The 27,948-nt window shown below is 41.1% G+C and overlaps 1 protein-coding gene across 8 annotated transcripts in view; it reads left to right on the top strand.

Moving 5' to 3' along the window:
- Positions 1-27,948, top strand: part of EBF1 (EBF transcription factor 1) — a 413,301-nt gene that overhangs the window by 260,778 nt on the left and 124,575 nt on the right. For 5 of the 8 annotated variants that reach the window (XM_060144143.1, XM_060144141.1, XM_060144138.1 and 2 more), the window contains 2 exons: positions 9,192-9,273; positions 26,710-26,827. In XM_060144143.1, coding sequence (XP_060000126.1) covers positions 9,192-9,273; positions 26,710-26,827 — 200 coding nt within the window. Of the gene's footprint in view, positions 1-9,191; positions 9,274-26,709; positions 26,852-27,948 lie in introns of all 8 variants that reach the window. The other 3 variants (XM_060144139.1, XM_060144140.1, XM_060144136.1) reach the window with 1 other exon arrangement.

Raw genomic sequence — 27,948 nt, 5'->3', positions numbered from 1 at the left:
TAGGGGACCAATGTGCCTGGAAAGGTAAAATCTTGACATTATTAGGGACTTTGACCAATCCCCTGATCCAGCCATCGCCGGAACACTCACAACAGATTAATACTTTACGAGTATTCAACCTTTCTTGGTAATTACTCAAAAACCCTATCACCTGCAGAGTCCATTTTTTTCCTCTGGAAATTCTATTTTTAAGTGGTTTCCTTAAAAATAAAAGTTTTTTTTTTCCCCTTTGGAGAAAAACTTGAACCATAGTCAGTGTGATCTTAGTACAGTTGGTATTTATTTATTGATTGAGTAAATGAATGACACTGAACATTTACAGTTCATAAAGTCTTGAAAAACAATAGTGACTTGGGTGTTCAAAAAAACCCTCATGTTTCAGTTACTGTGGATTTGAACTTCTTGATCTTTCTCTGGTGTCGGTCACCTCCGCAGGGGAAATTAATATCGAAACTCTTAGAGTCCTTAGGAGGAAAAGTGAAATTGTAACATCAGATTCTAAATGAGTCTGCTTTAAAATTTTATACACATAGGTATTAAACAGAGGGGTACTAAAAGCCTTTTATTTTCAACCTGTGGCTTTCTGTCTGCAAGAAAGACATTCAAAGATAGTGACTTGTGGAACTGGTAACCACAGAGAGTATAACTAAATCCTTAAGGTGATGTTCACTGAGTCCTCCCAAGAGACCCAAGTTACACTGATTTTGCTTTGGCCATCATTCTCTGAACCTGGTTTGACTCTATTACCAGACCCACTGGTCATTAATTGTGGTTAAAATGCATTTGAAATAGGCGAGGGTGTTCATAAGCAAAATCGAAACACATTAACATTTATAATTGGGAATATTCTAGTGGCAATACCAGAAATTTGTATGGTGACTTCACCTCTAATCTTGAATGAATTTGATGATGCTGATAAGAGAATAGCTAGATATAGTCAATGATCTGTACTCCCATAATATCTATCATACATATAACATACAAAGGAATGTAGTTTCATGGATGTGGATTTTGGAGCCAAACTGCCTACATTCAAATCCCAGCTCTACCACTTACTTGATAGGAAACCCTGGACAAATCTCATGACCCCTCAGTAGTGTTATCTATAAAATGAGAATTGAGATAGTACTTCATAGGGTTGTTGTGAAGAGTGAATGGATTAATACATGTAAAGCACTCAGAGCAGTGTCTTGTACAGGGTACACTCATGTGTCTGCTGTAGTACCTGCTAAGTTGAGGTGTTGAGGCTCCTCCTACTTCACCTTTTAGGCCGGGCTTTGTGGGATGGGCCATTGTTATTGAAACAAAGTTGCCACTATGTTTGCATCTTTGCCAGCCTGGGGAAGGATTTGCACCAGTGACCCAGAAATGCTTGTCTCAGATCCTATCCCTGGGTCTGCAGGAACTCTGTGCCATGTGATTCATTGCAGATCATGATCCTTGTAATGGAAACAGTTTAAGACAAATACATTCTCAGTCTATGCCCAGCCCCAAGAAGGAAAAATACTTGGGTTTGTTTTTTGTTTTGTTTTTAATTAATTTTTATTAGTATAGTTGGTTTACAAAGTTATGTTAGTTTCTGCTGTACAGCAAAATGAATCAGTTATACATATACATATATCCACTCTTTTTTTGATTCTTTTCCCATATAGGTCATTTACAGAATATTGAGTAGAGTTCCCTGTGCTATGCAGTAGGTCCTTATTAGTTATCTATTTTATATATAGTAGTGTGTATATGTCAATCCCAATCTCCCAATTTATCCCTCCCCACTTCCTCCCTTGGTAACCATAAGTTTGTTTTCTACATCTGTGACTCTATTTCTGTTTTGTAAATAAGTTCATTTGTATCATTGTTTTAGATTCCACATATAAGCGATATTATATGATATTTGTCTTTCTCTGTCTGACTTACTTGACTCAGTATGACAATGTTTAGGTCCATCCATGTCACTGCAAATGACATTATTGCATTCTCTTTTATGGCTGAGTAATATTCCATTGTATATATGTGGCATATCTTCTTTATGCATTCCTCCGTCGATGGACAATACTTGGTTTTGTTATTTGCCTCATTCCTGCTGCAAATCAAACTACTAGGGTGACTCAGAATGTCTGCCCAGAGCCAGGGTTTGTACCTTAACACATTTTAAGCAAGAAACACTTGGCATTTGAGTAATCTTCATAAAAGAATATCCCTGAAGATGAATGCCTGCTCTGCCACACCAAGTTCTACAGTTCTTTGGATGTGTGATGCTTTCTCATTTAATATCCAGTCTAACCTTGTAGCAGTTGGTGTAAGCTACAGCACCCTTGCTCTGGCTTCCCTTCTCCATGTCATTTCTAAAGAATGGTGATTTATTCTTTCCCCATTGGCCACTGGTTATTCTGTCCTCCCCTCTCACTTTCCTGGTGCTTTTTCCCCACCTTTCAGATTTGACTTTGAGCGCCAGGAGACCTGTTTGTTGTGGGTCCTTTTACTGAAAACTATTTTTAAATTCTTTATTCTGCTGCTATGCTATCCCAAACACCTTTTTCTTTCTTTCTGGTAAATCCTTGCCACTAATTATGTCCTTCCATTACGGCCCAGCTTGAGCTCTGAGGTCACGGATGCTTTTCAAGTTGATCATGTTCGTCCCTTCAGGCTGAGAACACTTTCCAGAAATGTCTAAGATCCGAGAGACCTTGGCCAGGGGAAAAGGTAAACTCCTTGAAGTCAGTGGCCAAGAATAGGGGCAGCACATGCTCTCCCTCTGGGATCCCCAAGATAGAGCCACAGCTTGGTATCATTCCACCTTCCACTGCGGGAAGGGACGAGAGAATGCGCCTCATCTGCGTAGAAGCCTCTCTGTGATCCTCGTTCTCCCCTTCCTGCCTTCCTCATCTCTCAGACAGAACTGGGGGGGTTTGAGTCAAGGCAGGTCCTCTCTCAGCAGCGTACTTGAATATCAGGAAAGGAGAGGAGGTCAGCCAGGCAGTGAGAAACCTTTGCCCTCACAGAGGTTCAGCCTCCTCAGCCTGCCCTGGTGGCATCGCTAGGATTTTGGCAGACTTAGGGGTATCATATTTTCACATGCATGAACTGTACTCTACAACTTTTCCTGTGGACTAGGAACCCAAAAGTGTTGACACTGAAAATAAAGTTTTCTCTTTCTAGCTGTTTTCGTCCCCTGTTTTGAAGGGAGATCTATTTTTCATGGCAGTGGCCATGGACTCGTGTTTACGTCTTCATGGCGGGCTCCCATGGAGTACTGATGGCATTTCTGAAACAGTCTCTGGCATCTCGGGAGGTCTGGATAGGGATGGGTGCTTTCTGGTTAAATATTTTTAATTTGAGAGAATCCTTGTACTCCTGGAAAGTCTTCCTTGGTTACATCTGGGCAGTAGATCTGGTCCTGGAGCGGGCAGTTCTGCGCTTCGCCGTCAAAGCAAAGAGAATGGCTCAGTCTATGACAGGGACTCCTCCAAAGAGGCCCTTTGAATCATGAGGCATTTCTCTCTCTACCCTCCAGCGAGTGTGTGTGGGAACAGCTTGAATTTCACACAGAAGGGACCCCACAGTTGTTTCCACACAGCTGTTTCCTTCACTGGGCCAGAGTGAGTCTCCGTGTCTTGAATATCTTTGAGAAGGATCGTCTGCCACATAACCATCTGTGGGCATAAGTCAGAGGAACTTTCAGGGAGGCTTAAGACTGCAAATGGGCTTTTATGTCTTAGTTTAGGTGTGCCTTGATGCTTTTCCTTTCCAGCCTGGACATTATGAGAGCGGCTGAAAGACATGATTTTTCAGAATTTGGGTGGGGGAGGTGAAAACTCAACCTGCTCAGCCCAGATCTATTGCAACACTTTGCATAATCATTAATGATGTATAAGCTGTTGCCTAATGGACGGTTTTACTGTGTATGCCCTTCAGTTGTGACTAGCTGGAGTTCCTCTGTGATTTAAGCTACTGCCTCTCTCCTTTGTGTCTTGGCCTTTGGGTAGAGCTGCTGTAGTCATTATTATCTCTCTTTGGTTTCTTTTTTATTTCTTTTTGTAGGTCACTCAATGAAACCTATAGTTCTCGTCAGTTACATAGATCTTGGCTTCTTTTCTTAACCGTAGCATTCAAAGAGAGAAGAATACTTTCTGTACCTGAAAAAATCTCAATATCTCCGAGTGTTAGGCAGTGAGCAGTGGCCAGGGACAAATGATAATGAAAATAATTATCTCTTCTTCTATGGCAGGTACTATTTAAACACTCCACATATATTACTCATTTAATTCTCAATAACCCTCTGAAGTAGTTTCTTTTATTGTCCCCATTCTACAGATGAGAAAATTGAGGCACAGAGAGGTTAAGTAACTTTTCTAAAGTCACACAGTTAATTAAAGAGTAAAGCTAGAATTATGATGAAAGCCACACCATGTTGCTAGGAGGGAGGTACTGTTATTCCCATGTTTTATTGAGGCCACTGAGGTTCAGGGAATTGTAGAAATTTACCCAGGCTTGTCTTACCTTTAACCCAGGCTCCTGTCCAATATACTCTACTGCTGTGTTCATTTTAGAATGTTCCCATTTCTACCCTTAGGAGGTCCTGGATTCTGTTTAGTTGTACAAATATTTACTGAAAACCCATTGGTTCTGAGTCTTGTGCCATGTGCTGGGTATACAGAGATAATTTTTTGTTATTTTACGTCCTCATATGGATGGGTCATATCCTCTTGGCTAATTTCATCAACTTTCCTTTTGGGGGAGCCTAGTGGTACCTTTGGTATCCAGCACTGTGCTTGTCACATGAAAGGTGCTCCTAATACTGAATATCTATTGGTTGGTAAAATGTGACACAAGGAAATCACTGAATAAACAGTTATGTTCTACAAATGTGTGTGGTCGGTTCAGTTAATGTTCAGCGATGGGTAATGTCCTACGTTAGCCTCATTGGTGAACCTAAACACAACTTTCAGTAGGATGTCACTTTTGGTTTTATGACTGTCACTTTCCTAATTGAGGTAGTAGACTAAGTAGTGCAGTAGCTCCGGTGTTGAGCTTTTATTGGGTTGGCTTTTGAAAAGCTAACGCTGTATTGGAAAAATCATGCAACTAGAAGTCAGGACATGTGGATTATAGTTTTATCTCTCAGAATGATTATAACTGTGTGAGTATTGTCGTGTCTTCTGATCTCTCAATTTTCCCACATGCACGACGAGGAAGGTAGACTCAGTGTTGGTTTTGGTCACTTATAAAGTCCTGTAAATCACGGAGAAAATTCATACCATGATGAGTCCTTTGGGCTAATATAGGGTATTAGTTTAGTTTTGACTGTAGATAAATATCTTAATTTTGTTGAGTCTTAGTTTTTTTTTTACCATTCAAATGGGTTGATCATTCCTGGCCTGCCTAATTTGTAGGACTTTTGTGAGTATTTAGTGAGATTCTGGGTATATAAGTGCTTTGGATAATATAACACTGTATGAACACAAGATATTATTCGTATGGAAAATTAACGGAAAGGTGTCAGGTTTCTCGCCACTCCTCCCCCCTACCAAAAAAAAAAAAACCCTGGAGTTTGGTCCTGGTTGGGCTGTTTCCTGTAGTTTATGGAACTCTTTGGAATGCTAAAGGGTCAATAGGGGCTTTGTCCTGCCTTAGGTCAGTTTCCCACGGTTGGGGTAAGGCTGCACACTCTTTCCTCCAACAACGTTATCAAACACACCCGACACTCAAAATGTGGTAATTTGTTAGACAAAAGTGAGGGTTTGAGTTACACTAACCTCCGCTTTGTTCAAAGCACCCCCTCGGAATCTGAGATCTTCTCCATAGGCCAGCAGAAGTGCACGTGTCCCCCAGGTTTACAAATGCCTTAAAAACAGCCTGATAAATCATCCCCCAAGTTTGTGTACCATGTCCAACTTCGTGTCTCGGTGGGGATATTTTTAACTCCTGCTTCTAACTCCTCTCAGTTCCTTTAAGGAAGTGTGATCCGAAAGGGTCAGACATTTGGCATCTACTTGGGGGAAAACTTTGAAAGAGTTCCTGATGTTCCCCCTGGGGTAGGGCTGCCTTTCTCCAAAAGAACTGGCCCTTCAGAGTGTCTTTTCCACATAAGGGCTTGTGCGAGGCCCCAGGCACCAGTTGATGCCGTCTCTTCCCCACGACAGATGGTCAAGACTTCAGTTTCAGCTAGTGATCTGCTGTTGAGAGGGCGGGCAGGAGATTCTGCCAGCGTGCCAAGTGACAGGGCTGCTTAGGGTAATGGGGATCTGGTGTGTGCCCGGCATAGCTTTTGTGCTAACGATGGGCTGGTGACAGGTGCCTTGCCCCGGCTCATCGCTGAGACAGAAGATCCCCTGCTCCCTTGATTCTGTTTCTCTCTGGCAGAGCTAGTGTCCTGTTTGCCGGTCTTTCAAAATCCATTTTGGCACCAGATGGACCCCCTCACGGTGGCTAGCAGTTGTCTGACTTGAAGATGTCAGAGGGTGTGCTGACAGTTCCTTCTAACACAACCTGAATCTGGCTGTCGAGTCTGGGCTCAAATGGCTTAAACACACACAGGCAGCAAATATTATCAACCCTGGGGAACTGGGAATGGGAGCCGGGTGCCCACTGGATGGAGAAAGGCAGCGACGTCTCCCTCCACAATATTCATGTTGACGGAGTGGAAATAATCGTACTAATAATTATTCTTATGATTACACTTATTTGTGCAATTGCCATTATAGTACAGTTGCTGTCAATGGTACAATTAGTATTAATATCAATACTGCAGTACTTCTATTATTATTAAAACTACTACAGCATAATGGTTAAAAGCACAGGCTCTGTGCACATTAGAGTCAATTCACATTTAATAACCTTTGGGCAACTTAACTTCTCCGAACCTCAGTTTCCTCATCAATAAAATGGGATTAATACTAGAGTTTATTTAGGAGGCTTGAGTTGGGAAAACGAATTTGAAGTTCTTAGTGTTCTGAGCACAAAGTAAGCACCTAATACATGAAAGACATGATTATTTTTACTGCCACCATCACCATGCTTACTGTGTTCCAGACACTATGCATCATTGCAGTTAATTTTCACATTTGCCTTATATGGTAGGGACTGGTATTATACCCAATTTATAGATAAGGAAAGTGTGATGCAGAGAAGTTCAGCTATTTATCAAAGTCACACAGCAGTACCTGTCAGAGTTTGGATGGGAATCCCATTCTGGGTATTTCTAAGGGTTGTGGCTTTTCTATCATACCAAGCTGACTCTTACTGTCAACTTAGTGATAATCAGCCCTGTCCTGGGGTTTGGGTGGCTTTTAAATATTCCCTTCCAACCAGCTATGTTTGGAAGAAGCAGCCAGTTTTCACATCTCAGGTGTCTTTGGATGTAGGCTTGAACCCCAGCAAGATGGCAGACTCACCGTCCCGACCTCCACCACATTAAACAGAGTCTGACAGCGGTGTGTGATCACTAGGACTACCCAGCATTTGCCTCTGAGAGTTCAGAGGAAAGGGACAGTGCAGAGGCACTTAGGATTGTGACCACTCTCTCAAACTCCTTTCCTTTCCCGCAGACTACGACTGAAGTCAGGAGTCAGCATGGCCAGTTGGGCTAGGGAATGACACTGTTGCTCTTTGAGCTGGATTTCATTTGACACAGTTGGGTTTCAGCAGTGTTCCATGAGTCATTTGTCTTGTTCAAAATGTTGATAAACTTTGGCCTCTGTGAAGAGAACCTGGAAGTAGGGATGAAGGATCGTTCAGAAGCCAGCTTTTACTGATGGGCAGTTGAATGTTGCATGATGTTGAAAGAGCCATTTCAGGAAGATGTTTACATTTTAAAATGTTATTTTTGGGTTAGCAAAGTCATTGTCTCTCTTCAAAGAGTTATTCCCACGCCATACTTCCCTCTTGGCAGATTCTAAGAGACCAGGGAGGAGAGAGATTCTGCTGGGCTATCTCTCAGTTTGGTTTTCAGAAATTGGCTGAATTTGGTGCATCTTTGTGCTATGCTGTCATTACAGAGGTGTTATTTGGTCGATAGGCTTTGTACTCAGAGCTAAGTCCAGACTGAGGCATCCTGGAGTGATAGTTCTTCACAAATTATGTGTATTGAAGTAGGGATTTTACTCCAGTGTAGACTTGAAGTGGAGAAAAGATGAAGACAAGAAAATTCCTATGGGAATTGAACTAATCAACATTTTAATACAGTGTAATATTTTGGGAAAATATTTGGGCCTGAAATTCACAGCACTAAAAGTAAAAAGGAATGAAGAACTTTCGGCAGCTTTTAAAATGCTTCTTTCCCCAAACATAGGCAGGTGGAGAAGTTTAATTGTAGGTGGCCAACAAGAATGCCCTAACTGGACACTTTTGATCCTTGCTGCCTTTCCGTGATGAACTTTAACAACTGCCAGCTAAGAAATATAGAAATAACTCATCTAATTTATCACCCAGACCAGGATACTTTTGAAAGTTAAAGTGGGTACTGTTCATACTTACACTAATACAGCTGGTGTAAACTAGAATTATTCCTGGCAAATTGGGACCTTTGGTCACCCTAGCCAGTAAAACCCATGGATCTCACTCTAGAATCAATTCAGAGATCAAGGTGGCAGTGAGGCAGGACGTTCCTTCTTCCATCACAAATAGCTTTTGTCTATAGCATGCATGTAAGGAAAACGTATGGGATATGTTCAAGAAGCCAAAGGGCTTCAGTCAGTATGTGAATCTTACCTACTTCTCATAAGTACTCCTAAATAGAATATTTTATTTGGAGATGCTAAGATAAAAAGTGTTTACCATCTCCTTACATTCATCTAGCATGTATCTTGCCGGTTCATCATCTGTGAATTTACGGGGCTTAAATTACATGTTGTTGTTGGGGACTCTGAGTAATTCTCAGGCAGTTATCTCCAGTTGGACCCTGCCTTAAATTATCGGGAAGACTTACCCTCTTTATGAGTGAAAATACTTCCTTGGGGGCTTAATTCTTTTGTGACATCTGTTGGCAGCACGGAGAGCATTCTCTTCATAAAGAAGGTCCAGCTTGGATGCAAAACAAAGGCTAAAGCTTTAAACAAAATACTGGCTCTAACATCATTCTGAATATTTCAGGAAACGTGCAGAGAATAGAATGCATGACCCAGAAGTGACTTACTACTTTTTTCCCTTCTGTGTCAGGACTGAAATGCTAACCGTGATAATCTGTTTCTTCACAGGTTCTTCTTGAAATTTTTCCTCAAGTGTAACCAAAATTGCCTAAAGAATGCGGGAAACCCACGTGACATGCGGAGATTCCAGGTTGGTCTGTCTTGTCTTTCTTATACCTCAATAATGACATGAGTATTGGGAGAGGGTAAAAAAGTCTTAGGTGGAGAAGAAACAGAGTATCATGGTTTTCCCAGAGGTGAAGAGCAGGTGAGACTTTGGGTACCCTAGAAGTTGTTGTTTATATTAGAGAAGAATTAGGACTGAGCCACCTGCGTTCACTGGTTGAAGCAATGGTACCCTTTGAGCCTAGTCTGGCTTCCCAAACGGACTCATGAGCTTAAACCACTGCAGGTTAAGTGAAGTACATACAAAGTGATGCATCCTTTGCCGAAAGTTCTACAGGTAGAAAACTGGTAAATAGGACCTTTGTGCTGTTTTGGAATGATGTCACCTTCCTCCCTCCTTTCTCTCTCTTTCCCTTTTCCAGTCTTGGAAATTGTTGTCAGTAATTATCTATTAAAAGTGGACCCCTGAAGAAGCAGGGCATATCTAGGGCGGTATGGGTGACACTCAGTCTGTTTCAGAAATGTCCTTGTACAGCAACACGTAAATGTTTTCAAGCATCAGTCATATCTGCCACCATTTAAAGCATGAGTGGTATGTTAGCCTCATATAATTATACATTTACTAAAGGAAAAAAGATGTGAAAATACATGTGTTAACTTCCAAGACACAGACATGGTGGTTGGGTTTTAGGAAGGGTTGCTAAGTTCTAGATACATGCTTCTCAAGCCCTAAAGTGCTGAGAATCCTCCGGGGGTCTTGTTAAAATGCTAATTGAGGTGTGAGATGTGCCTGAAATTCTGCCTTTCTAACAAGCTCCCAAGTGATGGCAAAGCCATGGACCACACTTTGAGTAGCAAGGTTCTAGACCCTTGTGTTGCTCTCCGTCTGATTTTATGACTAACTCATTTGCATGGTCAATGTTAGTTTCTCCGCCAGAGTAATGATTTATCTATGGATGCCCATGGGGTCTGTCAGTGAAAAATAGCATGGTGTTTAAGGTATGTTCTTAGGTATAGTTAGTCCGCTTTAAGTGTAGATTGAAATATATGATGTCTGAGAGGATCTTGACAAATTTTAGCTGCATATTCTCTGATGGGAGAAAGGGAAGGGATGATTCTGGGCACTGATTTTTGGATGTTAAGATCTCTTAGTCTCCAAGATGATTATTTTTATTATTATTATTATTATTTTTAACATCTTTATTGGAGTATAATTGCTTTACAATGGTGTGTTAGCTTCTACTTTATAACAAAGTGAATCAGTTATACATGTATGTATATCCCCATATCTCTTCCCTCTTGCATCTCCCTCCCTCCCACAAGATGATTATTTTTAATAGGTGAGACTCAGTAGTCTCATGAAAGAACAAATTCAGTAGAAAGAAGACATTCTCTCCTGAGATTCTGAAGCAGTTCTGGAAATCATTTGGCCTTGCCACCTTATGTCCTGACAGATAAATGGGGAGAATCCCTAGATTCCTAGTGTCCTGGAAAATGTTTCTCCTGGGGAGCTTCTGACCAAAGCGGGTAGACTTGGGTGCTTTCATTCCCACCCAGGACATTTTGTGTTGAGTTGGAGTCAGCTTTGCTGGTGAAACATGTGATGCTATTAAGTATGTGTTGCTGAGTGTCTTGGAACATGAGGTTGGGTTTCAGTATAAACTGTGTTGTCACTTACCTTGGCCTTGAAATGGGCCATAGATCTCCTTTGACCAAACTTGGATTAAGAACAAGGCATATCCAAGCACGAACCAATTGATGTGTAATAAACGTGTCTAGTAGACATGTGTGATGCCTTATGAATACTGGGATCAAATTTGCTGTGCTTCTCAGGGCAGAAAAGTTAGAAATGGACTTTGGTGACACCAGGAATCTAAAAGAGTGTGTGTGTAAGATTTCTGGGGCCTTGTTTTTCCTCACAGGACCTGCCAGTGAAATGTCTGAAAGCTTCGAATTATAGGAATGTAGCTCTTGGATGAGATGAGAACCAACTCAGTCTATTATTTTTGAGAGTATCTAGAAAGCTTTATTTTTACAGACAAAATAGTTATTCTTGTTTAGCATAAGGGCTATTGAGTCAAGGAGGCGTGAGTTAGATTTCTGCAAAACCTCAATTTCCTCAACTGTAAAATGGAGTAAAAATGATGATTCTGCTGATTTCACAAAAGACAGTATTTTGTAAGCATAACTAATTTGCACATGATCAAATATAAATGTAAGCTTTTGGAGAGAATATTTGCTGTAAACTAAAGCTGGGTCATTAGTTCAGTATCGGGTTTCTCAGCCTGGCACAAATGACATTTTAGACTGAATAATCCTTTGTTTGGAGGTGGGGGTGGATTCGTCCTGTTTATCATAGGATGTTTAGTAGATGTCACTGGCCTCTACCCACTAGATACCAGTAGAGAGACCATCCCCCCACCACAGTCATGACAGACCACAATGTCTCCAGACATCGACAAATGTCCCCTTGTGGGGGTGGGAGTGCAGAATTGCCCCTACTTGGGAATCATTGGTTTAGTCCTATACCTGATGACCTCCGACTCTCCCTGGTAATATCCAGCAACTTAAACTCAATGAGCCCTAAACTCCATTGTCAGCCTCGTTTTCTGTGTGTGTGAGCCTCCACCCCAAGCTGGCGTCTCTTCCTGTGTTCCCTGCCTGGGCTCATTCCCAACTGCCTTAAGTGCTGGGGAGATGACTGTTTACATTTGTGTCTGCATTCAGGGTGTTCCATAGACATATGTATAACTATATGTGTCCATGTGTGTACCTTGATGTATGACTATGGACATTGTCCGTAATGATGATGATGAAACTAACATTTATCGGGTACTCACTATGTGAGAGGTACTGTGCTAAGTATTTTACATGAGTTACCATATTTATCTTCACAATATATAGGGTTTAGGAATGTGCAAATAGGGATTATTCCCATTTTACAGATGAGGAAACTGAAGTCTAGAGAAGTTAAGCAATTTGCCCAAAGTCATCCATCTACTAAGTAGTGAGGCAGTGATTCATCCCAGTCAGTCCGACTCAGATGTTCTCTAGTGTCATGGGACAGTAAATAACTTGTCCGGAGCCTGTAGGCAGATACTTAGTGAGGCAGTAAAGAGGTTTCTCAACACCTGAGAGCCCCAGTGGCTACCCATGAATATGTGTTAGAATCCTGGGAAAGCTGAGGAGCATTTTCAAAAGGGGTATTTGCCCTGAATAGAACCTAAGGATACCGTCTGCATGAAGGACACCGGGATGCCAGGAAAGCTCACCAAGCAGTGCGTGGAGTTGTGTGGAAGGGGAAGAACTTGAGCACTGTTTTCTGATCAGAGCCACAGTGTTGGTCAGTGTTTATTCGCATGAACTTTAGAGAAAGAAGCTGTTGCGCAGAAAACTGCCTGTGCTTCACCTAATTGATGGAGGTTTTAGCCGGTTCTCCAGGGCAGGAAAGACCCCCTCACCAAGTGAAGCCTGAGTCCAGTGGCCCCTGGCAGCTCAGAGAGCTCTGTTCAGAAATCACACTGAAGTTCCCAACTGTTAGGACTAAATCAAGCGCGGGAGGATTAGTCTTCCCTGCAGCTTCCCTGGCTGACAGAGGTGTGTCCTAGAAACACTGGTGGAACTTTTCCTATGAATAGTCATTGATTTCCATCATTTTTCTCATAGTACGCTAATTAGGAAGCTGGTTTCAAATATATATATATATATATATTTTTTGTTTTGTTTTGTTTTGTTTTGTTTTGTTTTTGTTTTTGTTTTTTGCGGTACGCGGGCCTCTCACCGCTGTGGCCTCTCCCGCTGCGGAGCACAGGCTCTGGACGCGCAGGCCCAGCGGCCATGGCTCACGGGTCCAGCCACTCCGTGGCACGTGGGATCTTCCCGGACCGGGGCACGAACCCGCGTCCCCTGCATCGGCAGGCGGACTCTCAACCACTGCGCCACCAGGGAAGCCCTGGTTTCAAATATTTTGATGTCACTGTTGCCTCTGGGCAGGGGGTGGGGGGAGTGAGAGAGTGTCATTTGGGCACAAGAAAACTCCCTCCTACTCTTTACATCTCAATGTGACTTTTCCCCATCATACTGAAAACCGGAGGCCTGGAGACATCTGAGTGAGAAGGCACTCTTCTGCCAATTCAGTGGGCTCCCCCCACCTGTCGTGGGAGCCGCTTTTTCTCTCACCCCGTTTTGTATGCTTACCAGGCCAGCCTGATCTTCATGCAGCCGTGCCAGAGCGTGTCTCCTCTGAACAGCAATCAGGGGCCTGTGTAGGTGACTGAGGAGGACATAAGAAAGGTTGTTGATCTCTTGACATGTAAAGACATTCTGTCAAGCAAACTCAGACTCACAGCGACTGAGCTTCTGGTGTGTAAACAGAGACTGCTTAATTACACAGGTCATGTCAATTAGTGTGACCTTAGCGTTTTCAAGAAATTAATCACTTTCTGTAGAGCTCGGCTGTGTTCATATTTTAAGGCAGTATGGAATAAACCTTGTAGAGAATCTGGTACAATCTTTTTTCTTTTTTCTTTTTTTATAATGGATGTTTTCTTTTGAAATCCCCAGGCTGTGGTTAGGGTAACAAACTTGCTTAAATACAACAGTGGATACAGGCTTCATTCAGTTCTGGCGGGTGTGGGGACATGGGGAGGAAGAGAGTAGGAGGGAAAGCTGTGAATGAAGACAGCTCATGACAGGGAGAATTTCACTGTGACTAAATGAGCCCATTTCTTCATCTTGACACTAAAAACACGCTAATGTCAAAGGACTGTGTTAAAGCCATGTCACAGGTCTCGTTTTTAACTGACAGGAGCTAGACAATTCTAGGTTAAGATTTAAATCCTTATCAATAGCTTTCCTTGTTGGGGCTGGCGGAGTGGGGTGTTGAGGGGAGGAACAAGAATTGGGTACAAGCTGTCATCACAGTAGATACCATAATACCTGGAGACTGGGAAGTAAATTTCCAGGTTCATCTTATCTCTTTAACAAAGTTTTCCATAGGATGTAAATCTCTATCTGTGTATAAATGTTAGCTCTGTAACTACATGTGAACATAAATGTAATATATCTTTGTTCCTGCATGCATGCCTGCACTCAGTAGTATTTATTGACATGGAAGGTGGTGAGTGTACCGTGATGAACAAAAAAGACTGAGTGTTTGCCCTAATGAAACTTATATTCTAGTCAGGGTCTATTAGTTAGGTTAATACTAGCTGCTGTAAGAAATAGACCAAAGAATATATAATGGCTTGTGTACAAGAGAAGGTTGTTTCTTGCTAGTGTAATGGTACAAGGCAGGTGTTCCTGGTTGGTGAGCAGATCTTATACATGAAGTAGTTTGGGGACCTGTGTCTCCACCATTTCCTAGAACCTCGTTGTCTCCATCCATCCAGTTGAAGGGTAAAGAGTACATGCAGGGGGCACGTGGACTTCTTAAACCCTGGTCTTCGAAGTGATCCTTGTCAAATCTGCCCACATTCCACTGGCTAGAAGTCTGTCACACAGCCATGTGTAACCACAGAGGGACCTGAGAGTGTCTAGTTGTACCACCCAAGAAGAAGAGAAAATGGATATATAAGGAACGATTACCATCAGCTGCTACGCTGTGTACAAATAATTACACATCATTAAAAGTTTTAATTATTGCTATAAAGGAAGTGAAACAGGATATTATGAGAGAGAATACCAGTGTGGGATCAGGGATGGGAACCTACTTTAAAGCAGGTGACCAGGGAAAACTTCTGAGGAGGGGACTTTTAAACTCCAAGATAATGGATAAGAATAACTCATCCTAGGGCTTCCCTGGTGGCGCAGTGGTTGAGAGTCTGCCTGCCGATGCAAGGGACGTGGGTTCGTGCCCCGGTCCGGGAAGATCCCACATGCCGCGGAGCACCTGGGCCCGTGAGCCATGGCCACTGAGCCTGCGCGTCCGGAGCCTGTGCTCCGCAACAGGAGAGGCCACAACAGTGAGAGGCCCGCGTACCAGGAAAAAAAAAAAAAAAAAGAATAACTCATCCTGAGAAGAGCCAAAAGGATTTTTTGAGCAGAGAGAACAACAAGGCCCCAATTCATGTTTATCTCACATTTATCTGAGGAGATGAACAATCTTCTTTCACTTACTAATCATTTGGAGTGAGGGGTAGGAAATAGGAGAAACGACCAGGTTATTCTTCCCAAATTCCCACCAAAAATGTCTGGTCTTTCAAAAATGATGACATGGTAAATGACATTAAAAGGCAACTCTCTGCCCCCCGTTTTTGGGTGAATTCTATAAATTTTGGAGAATCCTCGTTAACTTATTCAGAAGCCCACAGTGTATATGATTAGAGGATTCTTAAAATATATGCCCAAACCCTGCAGTTCCGTTCTGCTTTTAAAGGCGCTTAAATAAAGAAGGAAATATTCTTATCCCTTTTATTTCTCTCCCACTGTCCCCACCCCCTGTCTTATATTATTTTGACAAACAGCACATCTTGCAATTAAATTCTTTACCAACAGAACGCTAGGGGCCCGAGCTGCCATCACTTTCTTCCTACAGAATAATTTCAAGATGCACCATGCTGATTAATTATACTGAAAGCAGCTCTAATGATAGTTTCAGAATATAGGATTAATTCACATAACACGGTAAATACAAATGGTGGATTTTCAACCTGATATATTAAACCATTACGGCTTACTGGGCAAATATGTATTTTGGCATGAGCCTTATGCTGGGCCTTGGCAGAAAATATGTATCACTGAAAAGGAATCCTTATGAATGGGATTTGATGAGTGGTAGCTCTTCACTAGGAGGAAATAAATTCCTACATTAATTACAGTTGCTATTGAAAAAAATGTAAAATACATTAAACGATAGATGTAAAAGTGTTTGGTTTGATCAGTGTTGCCAATGGATATTGGTTCTGAGGATGCCTACACTTACTGAGACTTACCAACAGAAGGTATTCTTATATTCTTCCACTTTTTAGGTTGTAACTTATAGAGCTCTTAGTATGTGTGAGACCCTGTACTAAGTGTTTTACATATATAATTTTATTTATTTTTCTATCCTTTTCCCCTTGTTTACTTTCCTCCAAATGGGCACATTGGCTGCCTTTGTCTTCCATCATTTCTCTTCCCCAAATATACTAAACTCATTCCTGCCTCAGGATTTTTGCGCTTGCTTTTCCATCCCCCTGGAAATTCTTCTGCCATATCATTGAATGGCTGGATACTTCTTATTACTCAGATTTCAGCTAACATGTCACCTCCTTAGAGAGGCCTTCCTAATCATCCACTCAAAAGTAGCTCCCACCTAGGCGTCACCCCCCTCTCCTCATTTTATTTTCTTCTTGGAACTTGTCACATTCCAAAATTTTCCTTCATTGCTTATTTATTTATTGTCTGAAAACCCTTTTTTGTTCCCAATGGGAACTAAGCTCTTGATGGGCGAATACTTTGTCTTGTTCATTGCTGCTTCTCCAGTACATAGAATAATGCCTGGCACTTATTCCTATGATTAAATGACTTATCTAAGGTTACAGACTGGTAAATGATGGAGTCGGGGTTCAAACTCAGCACTCTCTGACCCTGGAAACTGAGCTGATGACTAATATGCTACTTTCTTTCTCCCAGTTTCCATACCTGTGTGCCACGGTCCCATCGGCAGAGAGCGCGCATGGAAGTTCTGTTATGTTTGGGCTTACTGCTACTTAAAATGGCCAATGGGAACACATAAATGGAGAGCATCAGTTAAATGCCAATGACACCATCAAGAGTCATCAAAAGTATCCTGATCCAGAGAGAGAGAAACTAGGTTCAGATCAATGATGAGCTTTTTATGTCTACAGTGTGTCACAGTTCAGGAGACAGAAGCTGAGTCTAGTTTCCAATAGTCCAAATTAGTCTAGCACAAGAATCTGAGGATTTAGAAGTGTCTGTTCTTGTCTTACTGTTAAAAGAAGAGCGATTTTTGCCTTGAGCCTTAAAGGGCGGATTTAATTCAGCTACTCGCTCCCTCACTCCTGCAGTTCCACTCTGTTACATCCTGTAGGTTTATGCATCCTCCATAATTTTTAATGAGTTATTTGGGCTCTTTCAACCAGATAGAAACTAGCAGTCAGGCTGGTTTCAGAGAATATCTCGTTTCATATCAGTCAAGGATATTTTAAAGGACAGAGTTAATGAAGACCCAACTGCAGCAGACCATTTTTATGTAAATAATACCTAAAGTGTGGTCAGCCAGATAGACACAGCGAAGTGTACTGGAAGAGACCAGAAGCAGGGGAGAGAGGGCCTAAGCCAGGAGCTTGTCTTGAGAGGCCAGAAGCTGTTAGTGAGAGAAGTGGGCCTGGAGTCTGAAGTTTCCCTTCGGGTTTGCCTCTGCTCTTAATTTATCCTGTGGCCTTGAGGGTGTTTTTAATCTCTTGGACCTCAGTTTTCCAAGCTGTAAAAGGAGGCATTGGACAAATTTGCAGTATCATAACTACTAAGGACTCCTTTTGTGATTTTCTTCTACAGATGTCTTGTGGTGACACATTTTTCAACGTAATTGCATTTATTGAGTAAGAATCACACTCTCTATTTTAAAATTAGTCAAGGTGATGTGAAACTGCCAATTTAGAGCTTCTCATGTGCATGAGATAACCGTGTTTCCACATAGAACTGTTATGATCCCATATCAATAAAGGAAGGTAACTGAATATTTTGGTATGCATCCTTACTATGGATGAATTTAGGATGCCCTCTCTGAAATGTTGTCCCCAGTACAACATTTGAAAACTTGTAGTTGGAAGCCACTAGATTGGCTGACCTCTTGGATCCCTTGTGGCTTGTTGGAGGAGACTATAAAGAGTAGTTCCGTAGACAGGTTGGATGTAGAATGTGGGCTGTGTGAAGTAGAGGGTAGAATTTTGATCAGTAGACTTTATTTTGTAGAGCAGTTTTAGGTTTACAGAAAAATGAGGGGAAAGTACAGAGAGATCACAAATACTCCCTTAATACCCCCTCCCCAGTTTCCCTTATTATTAACACCTTGCATTAGTGTGATACATGTGTTACAATTGATGTGTCAATATTGATATACAATATTGTTAATTATTAATTAACATCCATAGTTTCACTAGGACTCACTATGATGTACATTCTTTGGGTTTATACAAACTCATGATGTTATGTATCTACCATTACAGTATCATATAGAATGGTTTCATTCCCTACCCACCCCCCAAATCCTCTGTGCTCTACCTATTCATCTCTCGCTACCTCTTCCCAAACTCCAGGCAACCACTGATCTTTTTACTATCTCCAGAGTTTTCCCTTTTCCAAAATGTCATATCGTTGGAATCATACAGTATAAAGTCTTTACAGGTTGGCTATTTTCATTTAGCAATTTGCATTTAAGGTTCCTTCATGTCTTTTTGTTCCTTGGTAGCTCATTCCTTTTTTTAAAAATTTTATTATTTTTTATACATTTTTATTGGAGTATAATTGATTTACAATGTTGTGTTAGTTTCTGCTGTACAACAAAGTGAATCAGCTATATGTATACACATATCCCCATATCCCCTCCCTCTTGAGCCTCCCTCCCACCCTCCCTATCCCACCCCTCTATGTCTCACAAAATACCAAGCTAATCTCCCTGTGCTGTGCGGCTGCTTCCCATTAGCTATCTATTTTACATTTGGTAGTGTGTTTATGTCAGTGCTACACTCTTACTTTGTCCCAGCCTCCCGTTCCTGCCCCGTGTCCTCAAATCCATTCTCTACATCTGCATTCCTGCCCTGCCACTGGGTCCATAAGTACCATTTTTCTAGATTCCACATGTATGCATTAATACACGGTATTTGTTTTCCTCTTTCTGACTTACTTCACTCTGTATGACAGACTCTAGGTCCATCCACCTCACTACAAATAACTCAGTTTTGTTCCTTTCTACGACTGAGTAATATTCCATTATATATATGTGCCATATCTTCTTTATCCATTCATCTGTCGAGGGACATTTAGGTTGCTTCCACGTCCTGGCTACTGTAAATAGTGCTGCGATGAAGACTGTGGTACATGTATCTTTTTGAGTTATGGTATATGCCCATTAGTGGATTTGCTGGGTCATATGGTAGTTCTATTTTCAGTTTTTTAAGGAATCTGAATACTGTTCTCCATAGTGGCTGTATCAATTTACATTCCCACCAACAGTGCAGGAGGGTTCCCTTTTCTCCACACCGTCTCCAGCATTTATTGTTTCTAGATTTTTTGATGATGGCCATTCTGACTGGTGTGAGGTGATACTTCATTGTAGTTTTGATTTGCATTTCTCTAATGATTAGTAATGTTGAGCATCTTTTCATGTGTTTGTCGGCAATCTGTATGTCTTCTTTGGAGAAGTGTCTATTCAGGTCTTCTGCCCATTTTTGGATTGGGTTGTTTGTTTTTTTGATATTGAGCTGCATGAGCTGCTTGTATATTTTGGAGATTAATCCTTTGTCAGTTGCTTCATTTGCAAATATTTTCTCCCATTCCATAAGTTGACTTTTTGTCTTGTTTATGGTTTCCTTGCTGTGCAAAAGCTTTTAAGTTCCATTAGGTCCCATTTGTTTATTTTTGTTTTTATTTCCATTTCTCTAGGAGGTGGGTCAAAAAGGATCTTGCTGTGATTTATGTCATAGAGTGTTCTGCCTATGTCTTCCTCTAAGAGTTTTATAGTGTTTGGCCTTACATTTAGGTCTTTAGTCCATTTTGAGTTTATTTTTGTGTATGGTGTTAGGAAGTGTTCTAATTTCATTCTTTTACATGTAGCTGTCCAGTTTTCCCAGCACCACTTATTGAAGAGGCTGTCTTTTCTCCATTGTATATTCTTGCCTCCTTTGTCAAAGATAAGGTGACCATATGTGTGTGGGTTTATCTCTGAGCTTTCTATTCTGTTGCATTGATCTATATTTCTGTTTATGTGCCAGTACCATACTGTCTTGGCTACTGTAGCTTTGTAGTATAGTCTGAAGTCAGGGAGCCTGATTCCTCCAGCTCCATTTTTCTTTCTCAAAGTTGCTTTGGCTATTCGGGGTCTTTTGTGTTTCCATAGAAATTGTAGAATTTTTTGCTCTAGTTCTGTGCAAAATGCCATTGGTAATTTGATAGGGATTGCATTGAGTCTGTAGATTGCTTTGGGTAGTATAAGCTCATTTCTTTTTTTTTGCTGCATCATCTTCCATTCTATGGATTACCAGTTTGTTTATCCGTTTACCTATTGAAGGACATTCTGGTTGCTGATGCCTTTTATTTAGTCAAATTTTTGTTATGGATATAATCATAGATTCACATGCAGTTGTTCAAAATTATACAGAGGGATCCTGTGTATCCTTTACTCAGTCTACCCTTATAGTAATATTTTACAAAACTATTGGGCAATATTACATTGTACCGTATAGTATTCATACAGGATATAAATATTGATACAGTCCGTCCATGTTATTCATATGTCAGTAGTTTTACTTGTACTCATCTGTGTATGTATGCTTTTAGTGCTATAAAATTTTATCATGTGTAGGTCTGTGTATCTATCACCACAGTCAAGATATTGGATATTTCTGTCCACACAAGGATCCCTCCTGTTGTCCTTCTATAGTAGCCCCATCCACCTTCCCTCTGTCCCTAATCCCTGGCAACCACTACTTTGTTCATTTCTAAACTTTTGCTATTTCAAGAATAAATAAATAGAATCATGCAGTGTACTAGTTTGCTATGATTGCTGTGACAAAATACCACAGACCAGGTGGCTTAAAAACAGGAATGTATTTTCTCAAAGTTCGAGAGGCTGGAAGTCCCAGCTCAAGGTGTCAGCAGGTTTGGTTTCCTCTGAGGCCTTTCCTTGGTTTGCAGATGGCCACCTTCTCACTGTGTCCTCACATGGTCTTTCCTCTTTGCATGAACACCTTGTGTGCCCAAATTTCCTCTTCTTATAAGGAGACCAATCAGATTAGATTAAGTCTCACCCGAACAGCCTCATTTTAACTTAATTACCCCTTCAAAGGCCCTATCTCCAAATACGGTCACATTCTGAGGTTCTGGGATTAGGACTTCAACATATGAATTTTGTGGGAGACAAAATTCAGCCCATAATATGCAGTATGTAGCCTTTTGTTATTGGCTTTTTCACTTGACATAATTCTCAGGAGATTCATCCAGATATATCAATAGCTTGTTCCTTTTTATTGTCGAGTATTATTCCATGGAATGTTGCTTAATGCCTTTTTATTTCATGTACTTCTGGTCAGTGCATTTCATGCCTCATTATTAAGGGCTCTGAATTAATGCAAACATAGAATAAGCTAAACCCCGAGGTAAGGAAGCCATGTAATAGACCAACTTTAGCACTAATTTCCTTACACTGAATTATCATATATTAGCATTGAAAACCAAGATTTATAATTTTTAAATCATTATTCAAAATTAAGTTGCTAAAGTGGTTATATTTTAGAGGTACTGCCTACCAAAATATTCTAAATTTAAACAGTGAAAATATTTTTATGATTTAATTTTCCCCCAGCACTGTATTTGTTCTAGAAATATTTAAAGACACAGATTTCAACTCTTTTTGTTGCTTCTGTCCTAACCCCTTCTTCCACATGAGCTGCTACTTTTGTTAATGTGATCTGCCACTCATGACTGAATTTAGCTGCTTGTGTCTTTCTGAAAATCTGCTCATGAGACAGAGATCATGCTTCATGAATCTGAGATAATATAGTTGGGACATACAAAGTCTCCGGCTTGATAGGAAGGGAAGAGGGACAACCTAAGGAATGATAGCAAAGAAATAATTACCAATAAGAAAACTCTCAGAGAACCCCTCATTCAAATGAAGTATTGGGGAAACTAGACTGCATTGATAAGATGCAGAAAATTTATGGACTGTTTTCAAAGCTGTAAGGTTTTATTTCATTTCAAGCCTAGAATGTAAAAGGCCAATAGGAAGATGGTTTATAGAGAGCAAAATTACATAAACCATTGAAACTTGCAATTCACAAGAGGTCTAAATTATATAATTATATATCATGAGCACGAAGGTCTTTAAATTTGTAAGATTTCAGTGTTAAACTGATAGAGCAGTGAATGTAGAAGAAATAATTTCTGCAGCCTTGTATTTAAAATAACAGTTTATAGACTCCTGAACTTTTTGATGAGATCACCAACAAAGCAACAACTATGCTACCACTGCTAACATTTGCTCTATAAGAACTGGAAACCATGCTAACCACTTTAAATAATATAAGCCTCACAGTAACCTTATGAGTTAGGTACTATTATCATTTCCATTTGAGAGTCAGGGACACTGGGGCTTAGAGAGGTTAAGTTAAGCTGGCCAAAGACAACATCAGCTAGGAAAGATTGAGAGTCAAAAGTCATAAATTTTGTGTTGAATTTTTTCTAATTCTAAATAGATGGGGGTAGATAGTAAAAGTAATAACCTTCAGGGAATTTAGATCCAGGATATAACAGAGAAAATTTCTGAACCACTGATATGAGCCAAGAAGTCAGAAACTTCATTGTAAAATCCCCGAAGTCTGTGGGTACCTGTGGACTTCCCTTCACCCTTTTTATCCCCTCACCTGGAGGGTTGGTTGCAAACAGAAGATACCAGGGAACACACTGGGTATTCATCAGCACATCTCTGGATTGCTATACTAAAAAGCCATGCCCCTCCCCCAAATAGAAATTTACTTCCAAAAAATACAGGGATAAAAATATATATGTATACGACCCTAAACATGTCCACCTGGCTTAATACTTATTTCAGGAGGAATAAATTGGGCATCCTCATGAATAAGTTGGAACAATTTATTTCAAAACCATTCTATAGGGCTTCCCTGGTGGCACAGTGGTTGAGAGTCCGCCTGCCAATGTAGGGGACACGGGTTTGTGTCCCAGTCCGGGAGGATCCCACATGCCGCGGAGCGGCTGGGCCTGTGAGCCATGGCCGCTGAGCCTGCGCATCCAGGGCCTGTGCTCCGCAACGGGAGAAGCCACAACAGTGAGAGGCCTGCGTACCGCAAAAAACAAACAAACAAAAAACCATTCTATAGCAGCACTGTCCAGTAGAATATTCTGCAGTGTTCTATAACTGCCCTATTATAGTGGTGTCCAGCCACATGCAGCTACTGACCACTTGAAATGTGGCTATGGAAACTTGGGAACAATGGAATTTTAAATTTTACTTAATTAAAAATTAAACAGCCACATGTGTGATTACTGTATTAGTGCAGTTCTAGAGAGTAAAGTTTTAATTATAAGAGATATCATAAAATTCTAAATATACCTGTTCCTCATCTTACCCTGGGTCAGGGGAGTGAGGAAGGAGGTTGAAAGGGAAGGGGTGGTTGAGTCCAAGTGTAAAATCATTTTCCATGTTTATCTGTCTCAAATTCAAGCTGGGTTTTGTTGACACAATTTGGGAAGGTGGAAGATTTGGCAGGTCCATCTGTCCCTTTGCCTGCATGAATGTGTCAGCACCTCATTAATCTTGTGTTTAAACTGTAAAGGCCCTTTTCCCTCCTACTATAGGCTTATTTTTAAAGGACTTTTCAGTGCTCCCTTTGCATCTCACCATTAGATTTTTTTTTTATTTACAAGTTGCTCTGTGGATTAATTGCAGCATTTATTTTATTTAACTATATCCTGATCATTTCCAAATTGGAATGAGAGAAATTTTTTCAGGGTAGGGAAGTTAAAATGTGTTGTGTTATGAGTTTTTGAGAAACATAATAGGTGTTTATTTGCTAGAAATTAAAGGCATGAGGGTTCTCTGTATCATCTTTCTCCAATTGTAACTGGTCTTTCAATGAAATGATCTTACTGCACATGTGGTCTTGGTGATCCTTCTCTTACCAAGAAAGTAAAAACATATAGGGTGTAGTTTTCTTTTTTTTTTCTTAACTGTCTCGATATTTTTGTTCAATGTAGGAATTAGATGACAGGGTCTTTAAATGATACTGAATATTTTAAGCCTGTAGCACTCGGTCTTACAGGTGCACAGTGGATTGTCATTGCCTTTTTTTTTTCTTAAGACAGACATCTAGAATAACCACTTTCTGTATTTCCTGACACTGCGAACAGATACCGTTTGTCATTCCTTTTATAGTTTCTTCAGCTAACGACTCCAGTGACCACTCATTTGTGGTCTTGCAGTAAATCAAAATTTCTCTGAAAGACCCAGCTCTGTTACATAATTATAAATGCCCCACGAAGTCATCTTCTTAACTAAAAAGAAAAGTGAGTTTCCGTTGCTTTAAATAATATGGACTCTGCCACCACTCATAGTACTTTTTGAAAATAAAAGGATAGAGAACTTTCTTCTCCTCTCCCTCCTCCTCCTCCTCTTCCTTCTTCTTTTAAATTAACCTACAATTGATGAGACATACACAGAAACTTCAGGCTGTCACATCTGGTTGATCAATCATGAAGAAAGAGAAAAACCACTTTGCAAACTGCTGCTTCAAACTTACTGCATCCTTCCATGAATGACTTGCCCTGGCTGGAATTTTGGGTTTCACAATGACTAAAGAGAATACCCTGAGTCCCTGAATGGACTCTCTTAATTGTTTACTTTGCATTTTAACAAAATAGAGATAAAAAATAAAATCAGGCGAGGCTCCAAGTCCTGGTTGGGGGGGGGGGGCGGGTCAAGGTGAAGACCCTGAGGGAGGGTGGAGGGGATCCCACAGAAGCCCTCCCCAGCAGTCATCCCTGGGAGACCCCACGGCAGGATGACCACAGTGTTGCTTCATGGGTCTGAGAAATACTAGAGCCTTGATAAAAGGAGCAGGGCCTTGGGTCCGCAGAGGGGAGGGCCCGAAGGAAAACAACAACAACAAAAAATTTGGTTGCCATCTTGAAGGCAAGGGGGAAGGAAATCCGCCATATTTTGCCAGGATGCCTTTAGGTCAAAGAGGAGACAGTGGAACTTTTAAGTATGGCAACCATTGGTGGATTGGGGGCAGGGTGCTTTGCCAGGCAGGGCTTAAGGTTCCCAGGCCTAGCATTTTCCCCTCTGCCCAACTCAGGTGATGAAATCGTAGCATTGCTCAAGGCTCTAGAAGTCAGGGTCCCCTTTCCCCAACTTGGAGAAAAGTCTTCCTCAGAAACTGGGGCCTCAGTATGTGCCAATCCTTGTAAAACGTTTCACCTCTTCGGGGGCTTAGGCGTCTCAAAACCAAGAGCAATTAAAGCACCAGTCTTTCCAAGCAACCAGGGAATTGAGCAAAAATAAATCAGAAAACCTCAGCCTTGGCTCTGGAGGTTCACCTCATTATAAGAGCAGATCTGTTAGCCCTCTTGCCATTGTCTTTCATTTCTCAAGTGAGGTGATTCTAATTAAATTAATCTGCATGTCAATCTATCGGTGATCAATCAAAGAGCCTGAGGTCCCCCCTGTGCTGCAGGGTGCTTGCGGCTGACAGGGGCTGATAATGGAGGAAGAAATAAACTGTGGAGCAAAGTTAATTAGTCAACATAATAGGTGGATTAAACGGGAGCCGGCTGATTGCTGTTTCCCATGTCAGAGCATGAGGTGGGTGCTGAAGCTGCAATTACAGACAATTATTATATTTGGTTGTAAGAGGTCGCATGAATAAACATATCTCTGTGGGGTTGGGTTTTAATCCTCTTACCCATTTAATATAAGGAGAACTGTAGGTCATTTTGTCTCAGTGTTTTAGTCAAAGTTCTCTGAGAAAACACCTTTGCCTCTGTCCTTTCCGGCAAACTCCGTTCAGTCAGTTTATGAGACCGCCACAGTAGCTGAATGTACCTTGGGCCAGGGCTATCTTTTTTTCTTTTGTTTTCTTTTTTTTTGGCTTTGAAACACAGCTCTAAGTCCCTTGATTAGCGTGGATTTTGGGGTGGTGGTGGTGATGGTGGTGAGGGGGGCTTTGGTCTGATGTCTGATTAACTAAACTAATGTGGTAAGAAAAAAAGTACAAGAAACCCCAAAAAGACACCCAGGAGAGAAAGCTTCATCCCAGCTCTCACTGAAACCTCTCTTTTTCATTTCTCTATCCCCTTAACCCTGACGCAGTGCTGGGGGGAAGAAATATTTTAAAGATTCAAAAGAGTTTTATTTGCATGATCAACTGTGATATCTGCTTCAGTGTCTAAACTGAAGGGCAATTTAGGTGAAACACAACCACCCTTGTGTAAAAAAAATATGCTAATAAAGATCTTCCTGTTAAATTATGGTTAACAGTGTACCTTCTGCTGTATAACTATAAACTGTGCAATTTTACTTAAAACTGCATCAAAAGCGTTCCATGCCAAAGACCCACTCATCAATAGCTCCTCTTGTTAGACTTGTACAGCATAAGCACCAGTTATTATGTGAAATAGCTATGCAATTTTCTTCAGCTCCCAGCTGTTATTTATTTAACTTGAGTTTATTACCTTCCATGCTTTTATATTAAAATGTTCCTTCATTTCTCTCTTCTGTCTCCAGGTCGTGGTGTCTACGACAGTCAATGTGGATGGCCATGTCCTGGCAGTCTCTGATAATATGTTTGTCCATAATAACTCCAAGCATGGGCGGAGGGCTCGGAGGCTTGACCCCTCGGAAGGTACGCCCTCTTATCTGGAACATGGTAGGCGAATCATTTTCATTGGTTGGCATTGCTACTTTAACTGTGCATTTATTTGGTTTCTTTCTTACAACTCCACCACATGTTCTACCCCTTTTCAAATTTCAAATGTCCTGTTGAACAATATTGATGCTGAGTATTTAAAGACAGGAGGATGTCTTTGAGGGCCAGCCTTTCTTGTTGCATAGCTCCCTACCCTGGAAATGGCTGACACATCCTTCCTTCAGGTTGAAAGACAGAGGGAGACTGGACCCCTGCTTTATTTTAAGCTCCCACTTGATTAAAAAATAATGAAAGGCCAAAACAGGGCAACAAAAATCATGATATATTTTAAGTTTATGGTTGACCTGGTTGTATAATGAACTTCACTGTCTTTACAGTCCTGCTGGTGTAGCTCTGTGACTACATACTTAACTTCTTTTGGAGATAAGGTCTGAAGTCTAGGTTGGAGGTGTTTTCTGAATATAAAGTCCAAACTAAATGTCCCTCCCATGCCCTGTGCACACCCCTACCCTCATTACCACGTGATACAGTCTGCTTTATGTAGGTAGAATTTGGTGGGGAGAAATCACATTTGTCTTGATTTTATGGCTAATGAGTTGTACCCTTGAGTGGACTGGAGGCAAAAATTTGAACCAAGGAAAGTAAATGCCACGCAAAGGAACGATAGGCTGGATTTAGCATATGTCCAAATGTTTCTGTGCTGCATGTATATATAATGTATCCCTCTGTTCATCCATCCATCCATCCATCCATCCATCCATCCATCCACCCACCCACCCACCCACCCACCCACCCACCCACCCAGGACAGTGACTGAGACTCTACTGGATATCAATCAACATGGTAGATTTTCTCCAGTCTCCTCAAATTAAACTCTTAACTCATTTCCCCACTTCACTTTCCAGTTTGCTAGGTCATCCAGATTCTTTTAAAAACACTATCACACAAACTACCACCCGATTGTCTGACTTTTTGATGGGCCATGAGCTGTCTGTGATATAGTTCATAAGGTAGAAAACTCCTTTCCCTGTCAGCGTCCCAGTTTAATAAACACACCACTGTCATCATTTTGCCTGATTTTTTCCCCTGCAGTTAAG

The sequence above is a fragment of the Lagenorhynchus albirostris genome, chromosome 3, assembly GCF_949774975.1.
Source record: "Lagenorhynchus albirostris chromosome 3, mLagAlb1.1, whole genome shotgun sequence".
Classification (NCBI taxonomy): Eukaryota; Metazoa; Chordata; class Mammalia; order Artiodactyla; family Delphinidae; genus Lagenorhynchus; species Lagenorhynchus albirostris.
This window is presented reverse-complemented; position numbering and strand designations above follow the sequence as displayed.